Genomic DNA, 12,217 nt, shown 5'->3' with positions numbered 1-12,217 from the left:
AAGTTTTAGTAGCCCTAAACCCAGATTGGAATGTATTTTCTACAACTATGGCAGTTTTGAAAACATTTAGAAGATATTGACATTGATGTGCTACAGAACAGATAGCATTGCCCACCAAATCTTATAATATAATGATGGTCCCTTTAATTTGCCTTTTCAACTTAATTTGCTAAACTTTATATAGACATAGATTTAGTAGCCCTAAACAGCAAAGCCTGACATAAAATGGTTTGTCTAGAGCACTGTAGTAGGCCTACTGATTACTTTCAGTTACTTTTGGATTACTTTCCCTTTAAGAGAAGTTAGAAGAAGACAAAGGACCGCCCCAGCTGTTTGATAGACCTCCCTGACAACCGTTGCCGCGTCCTCAACTAGGGCACTTGGAAACCGAGATTTCAGCACAAAGTGAAGGAAGTTGAAGGTAAATTTGAAGTTAACAACAAGTGGCAAGTTTTATCTATTAAAACGCATAACATCTCCGAAGGCTATTTAAGGTTTAATGTTCTTGAATATATACAGCCTGTTAGAAAGTTTCAAACTATATTATTTACTCCATCATGTAGCCTACATTCTGTGTTTTCTAGCTAACGTTAGCTAGCTGGCCAGCCAGCAACGTTATCAGCCACCGTCAATTTAGTTGCTTGTCCATGACATGCATTCATTTAAAGTGCTTTTGTCCTAAATTAGCATAATATAAGTTCTCTAGCTGGTTATGTAAAAGCCAGTTGGGCATTTGCAATAGTCCAGGCCTATCTGTCATGATAAAAGAATGGGTTGCTCATTGAAAATAATACATACCGGTAGCTACAAAGAAGCGCCTGCTGGAATGCTTACTAACGCTTATTTTGTGAGGCAGACGTCTACAGATGTGTGTCTGAAGATGGACGCAAAGCAGGTCCCCCAAAACCATCCCCATGGGGTTGGTGTATTTGTGCCACACCCCCCTAGCAAACTTTCAGACCAGAAGTTACCCCCACTGCAAAGTCACAGGAGCAAACTCCCCACTGTCAGAAAGTACCCTGTGATTGAGCAGAAAGGGTACTACTCCGAGCTCATCACTACAGCAGCAAAACCCTGTCTACAGGTAATAATTAGCCCACACATTCAACTGTAGTCAGAGGACAGCTAAAAACACTACCCTGTGATATGTTTGCTCTAAGAAATATTTTATTCAGTTATGAGCATAAACTAACTGCCTATTCATGTATCAGTCTTGTACAGAGGGGCCAGAAACCCAACAGAGCTTACTGTGCCAAGCGGGCTATGAGTCCAACACTCCTAAAGGTGAGGCTTTTACCCAGGGCCTGTTGGATGATAAACATCACACTGAAATACATCAGCTACTTTACATTTGTGTATGTGTAAATATGTATTGGTATATTCTGTTAATAACCATTTATTTATTTTGGCCAATATGTATTCTGTTCTTCAGTAACCACCTTCCGGACTCCGTCTGACCTGCACAGCCTGGTTGAGAGGGACATGCATGGTCCCACCACCCAGCACCAGCAGCACACTGACTTCTCCACTGGAGGTTACACAGCCAAGGTCCAGCTGCCCTACCACAGCCTGCCTGGACAGCATCCCCGCAAGATAGAGATAGAGAGGTGTGTGCATCTGTGAGGGTCACAGCTAAATACACACACGCACACGCACACAGTATGGGGAAGTGAATGCTCTGATGTGTTGTTTTTCTTCTCAGGCGCAGACGGGAGTACCTGAAGCTGGATATTGCCCAGCTCCTGATAGAGCAAGGCATGGACTCCAACCTCCTGATGCCTCGACACCAGAGCAGTGAAGAACATGTGACCACACCAGAGAATCCACTCCCACCTGTCTCAAACTACCTGCCTCTGGAGGTGAGCTCCTCAAACATCTTCATAGTTAAAACGTACATTTTCCGTTAATAAAACACTATCACAATGTGGTCCTTGATTGACTCACTCGTCTTTCTTGGTTTTCTCCCCTAGGTGTTTGACAATGAGGAGTTTGACTGTCGCACTCCTCAAGACTGGCTTGCCCTGGGCTATGAAAATGGATCAACTGATCACAAACCCATACCTGCCAAAGCTCTGCTGCCCACCACTGACAAGATACCACCAGGTCGGTTCTTCGAGAATAGCTCTTCATTTGAAACAGCTGTTTACAGAGGGATGTCCCAAATAGAAATGATGGTAACCTACAAGTTGTCTGTTGTAGTAAATAGTGTATCATATCCCCGGGACCACCCATACGTAAAAATGTATGCACACATGACTGTAAGTCGCTTTGGATAAAAGCATCTGCTAAATGGCATATTATTATTATTATATTATATCATTCTTCATCATGAGAACAGAAAATAGTTAGACAGTTTCCTCTCTCTTGTCTTCTCTGGTTCTGTAGAGGACCCAAAAAGCCCCACCCTGGAGTACAGTTGGCAGTTTGTTGGGGTTCTTGACTACAACCAGGAGAAAGGGCTTTATCTGGTCCAGAAGGCCGACAGGAATGGCAGAGTGAGGGATGCCAATGGAAAACCAGTCCTAAACGAAGGACGGAGAACAAGTAATAGTTTATTACCACTTCTAGTGTATCAATGCAGTATGTTCTTGACCAGTATACAACATACACAAAGTCTCACTCTCTGTCCCATCTCCTTGCTTTTAGTAGGTGTGTTTCTGCAGTTAGCCACTCAGTACTGGATCCCCAGGATCAGGCTGCTGTTCAGTGCAGAGGACCCTCGACTGTTTTCCCAGCGGGTGCAGTTTGCCCAGCGCTGCAGAGAGAACACAGAGGCCCTGCTGCTCTACCACCTGTCTGTAGACTGTATGCCAGTGTGGAGTGGCACCTCGTCTCTCAATGCACAAAGCCTTGCCCGTGTCAAAGAGCATGCCCTCTCTACACCTGGCCTCCGACTCAAACTGTGAGAGACATCCCTAGTTTTCTAATCATATACTCATATTTTACAGTTCGCCTTTCATTCATGGTAGAGACTGTTTAGCTATCTTTTTTCTAAAGCAGACTGACCATCAGGCTGTGTTTATTGAATAAGAGCAGGATATGAATGTCAGGAGACTGTCATTACCTTTAGGATGCATTTCAGGTTAATGTTGTGTTGTGATGGCAGGCTGCAGGAGTGTATTGTAGGTCTGGAGAAGGAGATCAATCTGGAGTATGACCGCAGCATGAACCAGATCAGCTTTGATAGGGTGGTGCTCACCAACCCTGAGGATTTCTCCCACATCACCCTTCCCCAGAGAGAGCCAGAACGTGTGCCCCAGAATGGTGAGTTCACTGGAGTTTTTTTTGAAGATGTAAGACCTAAGGATGGGCACGGTTATTTGAATATCCGAACGGACGTTAGTATTCGATTACTTGTGTGAGTGTTATACTACAGTTTAATAATAATAATAAATAATAATATGCCATTTAGCAGACGCTTTTATCCAAAGCGACTTACAGTCATGCGTGCATACATTTTTTGTTTACTATAGAATACTACAGTACTTACTATAGAATTATGTAGTAAACTGTAGTATACCGTAGAATACTATACTACACACTGTAGTATCCCTCGATCGTGTAGTATTTACTATATATAATTTTGTAATATACTAGAATACTATAATAAATAGTACAGTATACTACAGACTGCAAAAACACTACAGAAATGACCGCAAAAAAACTACAGTCTGCAAAAACACTACAGTAATTACCATAGCATATACTACAGTATTTAATTTGTATATACCCTGCCCATTCCCATTCTCCTCTCCCATATCCCAATTTGTGCCACCCATAAGTGAAAAACCTACATGACAAGTATAGACCATATATTGTGTTCCCTACAGGTTATAGAAAAGAGCAGAAGCTCTGAACTATCCATTCAGACCTCAGTCCAGTATAGGTTATGGAAAATTTTCTCTTCGAGTATTTTGTCCAGTAGGTTTCCTCAAGGAAGCCCCCACTGCTATGTCAAAGATAAAACAAAAACACTATAGTAAATACTACAATAATGTCCGCAAAATTACTACAGTAAATACTACAGTATACTACAGTCCGCAAAAACACTACAGTAAATACTACAGTTAATACAGTCCGCAAAATCACAACAGTAATTACAATAGTATATACTACAGTTTTTTATAGTATTTATACGATAGTAAACAGTAAATACTACAGTATACTAAAGTCATATCCGCAATACTACAGTAAATACTACAGTGAATACTACAGTAAAGTCCGCAAAAACATTACAGAGAATACTATAGTATTTTTACATGTGGGATTATAACAATGAAAAAGCTTTGTCTAAATTAAATGATCTTATCATTGTGACATTGATACATACATGGATATACCATGACATTTGAAATTCCTTTATTTAATAAAACAACAAACTTTTGAATTTAGTTTTTATGACAGTGCAATGAGCTAGTGCATTTAGCCCTCCAGTCAGCCCTGACAACGGTATGCTATTTTCTCCTCTTCAAATAGCAATTACAGGCACACACATAAGGGAGGTTCCACAAGACCTGATGTACTTTTAACATTTTAGTCATTTAGCAGACACTCTTATCCAGAGCAATTAGGGTTAAGTGCCTTGCTCAAGGGCACACCGGCAGATTTTTCACCTAGTCGGCTCGCGGAATCGAACCAGAGGGTTACTGGCCTAATGCTCTTAACTGCTAGGCTACCTGCAGCCCTGATGTAACAGAGTTAAGAACGTTCTGTAAGCTCACACCGCAGCTAGCTTGAAATGTCGCGGATGGAGCCATCCAATCGGTACCTTTTGGGTGGCTCAACCCACTGGCTCAACCCACTGTTTCCAATAACTACCGGAGAACTGTGGGGGGGGGATATCTGATTTTTAAAAATAATATTATTGGAATAGTGAAACATTTAAAATGCCCATCCCTCTACTAGTAAGACCTAAGATTGGGTTCAGGGGGCCAGGGTCTCTTCGTGAACCCTGAAAGAAATGGGCTTACGAGATGAGCAGTCGATGACACCTGTAATGACACCTCTTAAACATTGTACACCTGACATGTCCACAGGCTTTGTGTCTGTCCCTACATACCCCTTTGAGAAGAACCGGGCTGCGTTTGCCTTCAACTCCCTTCTCACCAAGCCGGAGGTGATCTCTGCCTTGTCCAAAGTGCGGGGCGAGTGCAACAGGGTGGCTGCTATGAGTCTGTTCCATGTCACCTTCACCAAGTCGTTGCGTCTAGAGGAGTTTGAGCTCACCCAGTCTCAGACACATGCACAGGTATTGTAACACACAGCCCTAGACATATTTGGATATTCTGCTGGCACCAGTCCTGCTCTCTGAAGAATGTCTTTGAAGAATTCTAATTGTTGTGAAATTCAAGACAGTTACTTACAACAGTAGCCATACACCACCATACATTGAAAGCCATACACATCAAAAGCTAACCCATCCTTGGGGTCTCGTGGCCCCTCAGGTGCAGCTGTTCCTGCGGGACTCATGGGTGACCACCCTGTGTAAGGGCATCCACACCAGCCTGAGAGACGTGGGCCCTGGCTGGTTTAGTCTGACGGAGTCCCGCTGGGAGGTGTACAGGATGTCCAAGCTGTGCAGCCTCATGGCCTTGGTGCGCTACAGCCTGCAGGACTCTCTGCGCTTCCTTGTGCAGGACTCCCTGGTCAGCCTGGCTCAGCTGCTGCTGGATGCCTGCCACAGTGTTCTCCCCTGCCCACAGGACCTGACCTGGGGCTCCGACCTCATCAACAGCCCCTACAAGTGAGATCACATCCCCTCTGTCTCTTATTGCTCTCTTTCCTTCTAACTACTCTCTCTTCTCTTTATTTGTCTCCCTCATAGGGTTGCAAAGGGAGGTTATATTACTGGTATCTTTAGAAGTTTACAAGTAAACTACCAGATTCAGGTAACTTGCAAGTTTTTAAATGTTTTTTTATCACGTGACATCTAGTGGCCTTTTTGGAGACTTCAGATTATCACAGGTGTCTGTAATTATCTCTGGCCCTCTGTGTGGCCTTATCACATGTACAATATATAAAATAAGATTGTTGAATACTTGTTTCTGATTGTCTTGAAGGGCATTCCAGAGCGTGCATTAATTCCCTATATCGCACGTTATATTAGTACGGTAGAATTCAATGGCTATAGTTCATTCTTACGTGTTTTGTTTGAGCTGCTTTTGAAACCAAAAGTCGAATTGAAAACATTATTGGCATTGTTGAATTCGATTTTCATAATAGCAAGCTAGGACTGATGGTTTGGTTAGCTAAACTAGCAAGTCTGTTTGTTTGGTTCCCATGGCAACTACTGTGGCTATCTAGTAAACCTGCTAGTTACTTCAGTGGATGTTGAAGACATTTCTACCAGCAAATGAACACATTTATTGTGGCAAATGTGTTAAATTATAGCCATGGTATAAAATGGATAATCAACTCAGCTCTGTGCGTTCTCTGGAAAATAATGCAACTCCGTGGATGGACATTCGGAACACACCTTCCACGTCATTCATTATTTTCCATAGAACGCATAGCCCCTCGTTGATTATCCATTGAATTAAAAATACAATGACAAAGCTGTAAAACATTATCCTAAATATAAACCATCAACTTAGTGAAAACCATTGGTGTTTAATATGAGGTTTTCAGCATGAAATATCCTTTATATTTTTTGACACACTATTATTTGTTTTACTATGTCAATATGTCTTTGTTGTAAATGTTTTGGCCTCAAACTGGTGGCAGTTGTGAAAAAAGTCAATAGTCGGAAGAGTTGCAGAGTTAATTGAAAATAATGCCATTGTTGATTAGATGCTGTTTTCATTAATTAGGGTATTTTCTATTGAACCATTATGGTCTATCCACTAGAAACTCATAGACAATATGGACACAGACATGAAAAATGAATACTATCAATGAATAATTGTTTAAAAAGTTATTCAAGTATAAATTACCAAAGTTACCATAGATTGCCCTAAATTCCCTGTTAATTACCAATGGTTCAGAAAATTCCAGCAACTTTTATAAATTACCGGTAACTTTGCAACCCTACTCCCTTATCAGCTGCCTAATATGCTGTCTAGACCGGGCGTGTGCGTCCGCGTGCGCAAGTTGATTTTGTACATCTACACCAGACGCGCAGGTTGAAATATCAAAATTAACTCTGAACCAAATATATTAATTTGGGGACAGGTCGAAACACATGAAATATTCATGGACATTTAGCTAGCTAGCTTGCTGTTGCTAGCTAATTTGTCCTGGCATATAAACATTGGGTTGTTATTTTACCTGAAATGCACAAGGTCCTTTTTTTCTGGATCTTTGTAGAATTTGTACAAATATTTTGTCTCTACTCCGACATTTAATCGACAGATAAAAGGGGAAACCTAGTTAGTTTATAGTAATCTCTCCTCCTTCAGTAGTAGTGGTAGTAGTAGTAGTAGTAGTAGTAGTATTAGTAGTAGTAGTAGCACCTGGCGCCGACGAGGATGGCGGCCTCGCGACTAGCTCTTAGGTGCAACTGGGTCCTGGACTTCTTGACGGGCCGCCCCCAGGTGGTGAAGGTAGGAAACAACATCTCCACTTCGCTGATCCTCAACACTGGGGCCCCACAAGGGTGCGTGCTCAGCCCCCTCCTGTACTCCCTGTTCACCCATGACTGCGTGGCCAAGCACGCCTCCAACTCAATCATCAAGTTTGCAGGCGACACAACAGTAGTAGACTTGATTACCAACAATGACGAGACCGCCTACAGGGAGGAGGTGAGGGCTCTGGGAGTGTGGTGCCAGGAAAATAACCTCTCACTCAATGTCAACAAAACAAAGGAGATGATCGTGGACTTCAGGAAACAGCAGAGGGTGCACCCCCCTATCCACATCGACGGGACCACAGTGGAGAAGGTGGAAAGCTTCAAGTTCCTTGGCATACACATCACTGACAAACTGAAATGGTCCACCCACGCAGACAGTGTGGTGAAGACGGCGCAACAGAGCCTCTTCAACCTCAGGAGGCTGAAGAAATTTGGCTTGGCACCTAAAACCCTCACAAATTTTTACAGATGCACAATTGAGAGCATCCTGTCGTGCTGTATCACCGCCTGGTACGGCAACTGCACCGCCCGCAACCGCAGGGCTCTCCAGAGGGTGGTGCGGTCTGCCAAACGCATTACCGGGGGCAAACTACCCGCCCTCCAAGACACCTACAGCACCCGATGTCACAGGAAGGTCAAAAAGATAATCAAGGACATCAACCACCCGAGCCACTGCCTGTTCACCCCGCTATCATCCAGAAGGCGAGGTCAGTACAGGTGCATCAAAGCTGGGACCGAGATAATGAAAAACAGCTTCTATCTCAAGGCCATCAGACTGTTAAATAGCCATCACTAGCACATTAGAGGCTGCTGCTGCCTGTTGAAATCACTGGCCACTTTAAGAAATGGAACACTAGTCACTTTAATAATGTTTACATATCTTGCACTACTCATCTCATATGTATATACTGTATTCTATTCTATAATATTCTACTGTATCTTAGTCCATGCCGCTCTGTTATTGCTTGGCCATATATGTATATATTCTTAAATTCCATTCCTTACTAGATTTGTGTGTATTGGGTATATGTTGTGAAATTGTTAGATATTACTTGTTAGATATTACTGCACTGTCGGAGCTAGAAGCACAAGCATTTCGCTACACCCGCAATAACATCTGCTAAACACGTGTATGTGACAAATACAATTTGATTTAGTAGTAGTAGTAGTAGTAGTAGTAGTAGTAGTAGTAGTAGTAGTAGTAGTAGTAGTAGTAGTAGTAGTAGTAGTAGTAGTGTTCTTCTTCTTCTGTGGACTTTATATGTCTGTTGGCAACCAACTTTAAGGTGCATTACCACCACCAACTGGACTGGAGTGTGGACCTCAGTTCATCTTTCAATCACCCACGTGGGTATATGCTCCTAAAAACCAATCAGGAGATGGGAGAGGCGGGACTTGCAGCACGTCACGCGTCAAAAATAGAACCAAGTTCTATTTTAGCGCCTGGCTACGCAGACGCTCGCAAGCAGTTTAGATGAAATGATTGAATAACATGTAAATGTATGTGTACATTTATTTTGCAACGCGAGCAGTGTGGTCAGCATTTTAGTTATGCATTCCTATGTATCTCCACAGGCCGAAGAAGAACACGCTGTTCTTAGTAGATCTGGTTCTGGATGTGACTGGGGTCCACTACAGCACTCCTCTGGAGAACTTTGAGACCTCCATCATTACCCTGTTTGATAAGGGGATCCTTTCCACCCACAATGTGCCTCAACTGGATAAGGCAAGACAAGACACCATGCATTCCATAATTTTTACAATTGATTTCAATTACAGTAATGAAGTTACTATTGATTTGTGTCACACTTCTGTGGTATATGATGATGATGGCTTTCTGTGTCTCTCAGTTTGTGATGCAGAAGATGTTCATCAGTGGCACTCCTCTGTTGGAGTCAGTGGATCTGTGGGAGCCTGCGGTGGCAGAGCTGAGGGAGAGGGTCCGTGCCGCCGTGCGTCAGGCTGCCATCCCACTCCGGGCCTACGCCCGCGAGTATGAGAGACACCTAGAGCTGCACAACTCAGACATAGAGACCTTCCTCAAGTAAGACCTGTCTCAGCAGAAGTTGTAGTTGTACCACTTGTGTCTGTGACTATGTCTGTAACTAAGTCATTGTCTGTGTGTATGTGTCCCAGGGCCCACAGCCAGGAGGAGCAGACTCCCCAGGAGGTGAAAAGGGAGGTGGTGCAGCACCTAAAGGAGAAGGAGCGTCTAGACCACTCCTTCCCATCCTCCATCGTCATCGGCCCCTTCACCGTCAGCGTGGAGAGTGTCCGCCAGAGCCTGTCCAAGAAACGCAGAGCCCTGGCTAACGCCGTGCTTGATCGGCTTGCCCTCAAGCTCCGCAAGCAAGTGGAGGACGTAAGTCTCAAGACTTTTCAAGAGATTGGTGTAGAGAAGTACAGAAATATCTACTTGAGGATGTACAATGGTCAATGTTGTTTAGAAGGCATTGCAGGTGATGTTCAGTTTGTTAGTATTTGGCTCATACCAGTCTGTACTGTGTTTGTTTGTTTCCAGGCATGTGAAGAGTGTAAGGCCGTCAGCAGGAAGCTGCATGAGAAGCCGAACAGCATTGAGGAGCTGACCGACCAACGTGAATGGATAAAGCAGATTCCAGATCAGCTCAAGGCCCATGAGGTACAGAGACCAAATTATACAGAATAGAATAGAATAGATAATCATTTTTGGTACTGTAAAGATCATTCTCTTGATTAGAGAGTTCTCATTTTGTGTGTCACTTTCTTCAGGATCTCCTATCCAAAGCCATGTCAGACTACGAGTTGATTGATGAGTTCTTCTACAGCCTGTCAAATGAGGACTTCAGTGGAAAGTACGGCTGGCCGTTACAACACACGTTAAAAGATTGAGATAATGGTTTTATATGGGAGTGAGAACGAGAGGTCAAACTAGGAGTGTAGGAAGTAAATAATAGGTTTGAGTGAATGCTGAAAGTGTCTGTCCCTTTTGCTGTGCAGGTGGACAGCCATTGGGTGGCCACATAAGATTGTGACCCAGATGGAGACGGTGTCGGCCCAGCATGTGGAGGATGAAGAACGCTTCAACAAGATCCAGCAGGCTGACCAGAACAACTTCCAGGAGCGCCTGGACTCTCTACAGGTGAGTCATGCTCCTAAATCCCCAGCCTTTGAAAAAATTACCATTTTATGTTGCCTGCCTCTCTGCATATGTTGTTGCAGATGGTGGTGGCTGGCTTTGCTGGGTACACTGACATCAGCCGAGCCCACGAGGTGGCCAACGAGGTACGACGTGTGGGCAAGCAGCTGAAGGAGTCCCAGACCATGGCCCAGACATACAACAACCGGGACCGTCTGTTTGGCATCCCTGTCACCAACGTGAGTGTGGCGTTATTGACTCAATCTGCCTCCCCAATGGCTTCTACTTGAGTTGATGTAGACTATGTTGTTGTTGAGCAATCAACCAACATGTAAAAACAAAGACTGACTTGTACTGACTGGCTGCTGTTGTGTCTGTGTGTTGCAGTACGACCGTCTGCAGAAGCTGATCAGGGACTTCCAGCCGTTCAGAGACCTGTGGACCACCACGTCAGACTGGCTGCGCTGGCACGAGAGCTGGCACAACGACCCCCTTTCCATCATCGACCCCGAGCAGCTGGAGCGCAATGTCACAGACGCCTTCAAGACCATGCACAAGTGTGTCAAAATGTTCAAGGACATCCCCGGTGAGTGACGCTTTATCAAGTAATCAAATCTGATTTGTATACAAAGTGCTTAACATAACCCTGGCCTAAACCTCCCAAAAGCAAGAATCAAAGAGTGGCAAGGAAAAATCTCTTTCTCTCTCGCTCTCTCTACCTACCTTCCTACCTACCTACCTACCTACCTACACCAGCGTGTCAGGAGGTGGCGTCTGACATCCGGGGGAAGATAGAGGACTTCCGTCCCTACATTCCTCTGATCCAGGGCCTGAGGAACCCTGGGATGAGGAGCAGACACTGGCAGCTGCTGTCAGACCGCATCCACATGAACGTCAAGCCCAAAGCCAACCTCACTTTCTCCCGCTGCCTGGAGCTAGGCCTGCAGGACCACGTGGATGAGATAGCACGGGTGGCCGAGGTGGCAGGGAAGGAGTACGCCATCGAACAGGTACTGGATAACTGCAGGCAGTAATAAAGTAACTAATATCTGTTACAGCCAATAGCGCTAAGGGACACAGTTATCTAATATCCTCATTTTGGACTGAACTGAATGTGTCCCTGTCCTCCCTCTCCCCATTCAGGCTCTGGATAAGATGGAGCATGAGTGGTCGACGGTGGCCTTCGAGGTGCTGCCCTATAAGGAGACGGGCACTTACATCCTGAAGAGCCCAGACGAGGCGTCACAGCTGCTGGATGACCACATCGTCATGACCCAGAGCATGTCTTTCTCCCCCTACAAGAAACCCTTTGAGGAACGCATCAGTACCTGGGAGAGCAAGCTCAGGATGACTCAGGTACAGCAGAAAGATACAGAAGTCTGACTGGGTGTCATTGGAAGGAGAAGGAGGCTAAAGTACCATTGAAAGTTTCCTACCAGGTGAATGGCGAGCCTTAATAGGCTGATTGGCCCATTCTCACCATTTAAAATCCCTGTAGTAGATGTTGTTCATTCTTCACACATTCTTCATGA

At 44.4% G+C, this 12,217-nt stretch overlaps 1 protein-coding gene across 2 annotated transcripts in view; it reads left to right on the top strand.

Annotated features, from left to right (window-relative positions):
• The first annotated feature begins 360 nt into the window (after window positions 1–360).
• The window catches only part of dnah1 (dynein, axonemal, heavy chain 1), a 53,016-nt gene continuing 41,159 nt past the window's right edge, over window positions 361–12,217 (top strand). The window contains exons 1-21 of one of the 2 annotated variants that reach the window (XM_041887691.2): window positions 361–421; window positions 857–1,084; window positions 1,212–1,284; window positions 1,433–1,607; window positions 1,703–1,859; window positions 1,971–2,103; window positions 2,386–2,544; window positions 2,650–2,902; window positions 3,107–3,264; window positions 5,037–5,248; window positions 5,445–5,743; window positions 9,143–9,293; window positions 9,418–9,611; window positions 9,704–9,929; window positions 10,089–10,208; window positions 10,319–10,401; window positions 10,547–10,688; window positions 10,769–10,924; window positions 11,073–11,271; window positions 11,442–11,695; window positions 11,829–12,041. In XM_041887691.2, the coding sequence (XP_041743625.2) occupies window positions 881–1,084; window positions 1,212–1,284; window positions 1,433–1,607; window positions 1,703–1,859; window positions 1,971–2,103; window positions 2,386–2,544; window positions 2,650–2,902; window positions 3,107–3,264; window positions 5,037–5,248; window positions 5,445–5,743; window positions 9,143–9,293; window positions 9,418–9,611; window positions 9,704–9,929; window positions 10,089–10,208; window positions 10,319–10,401; window positions 10,547–10,688; window positions 10,769–10,924; window positions 11,073–11,271; window positions 11,442–11,695; window positions 11,829–12,041 (3,561 nt within the window). In that variant the 5' untranslated portion in view covers window positions 361–421; window positions 857–880. Of the gene's footprint in view, window positions 422–856; window positions 1,085–1,211; window positions 1,285–1,432; window positions 1,608–1,702; window positions 1,860–1,970; window positions 2,104–2,385; window positions 2,545–2,646; window positions 2,903–3,106; window positions 3,265–5,036; window positions 5,249–5,444; window positions 5,744–9,142; window positions 9,294–9,417; window positions 9,612–9,703; window positions 9,930–10,088; window positions 10,209–10,318; window positions 10,402–10,546; window positions 10,689–10,768; window positions 10,925–11,072; window positions 11,272–11,441; window positions 11,696–11,828; window positions 12,042–12,217 lie in introns of both variants that reach the window. The other variant, XM_045222947.1, reaches the window with a different exon arrangement.

The sequence above is a fragment of the Coregonus clupeaformis genome, chromosome 10, assembly GCF_020615455.1.
Source record: "Coregonus clupeaformis isolate EN_2021a chromosome 10, ASM2061545v1, whole genome shotgun sequence".
In the NCBI taxonomy this organism is placed as follows: domain Eukaryota; kingdom Metazoa; phylum Chordata; class Actinopteri; order Salmoniformes; family Salmonidae; genus Coregonus; species Coregonus clupeaformis.
The sequence above is the reverse complement of the archived record's forward strand: the minus strand, read 5'-3'. Positions and strand labels throughout refer to the sequence as shown.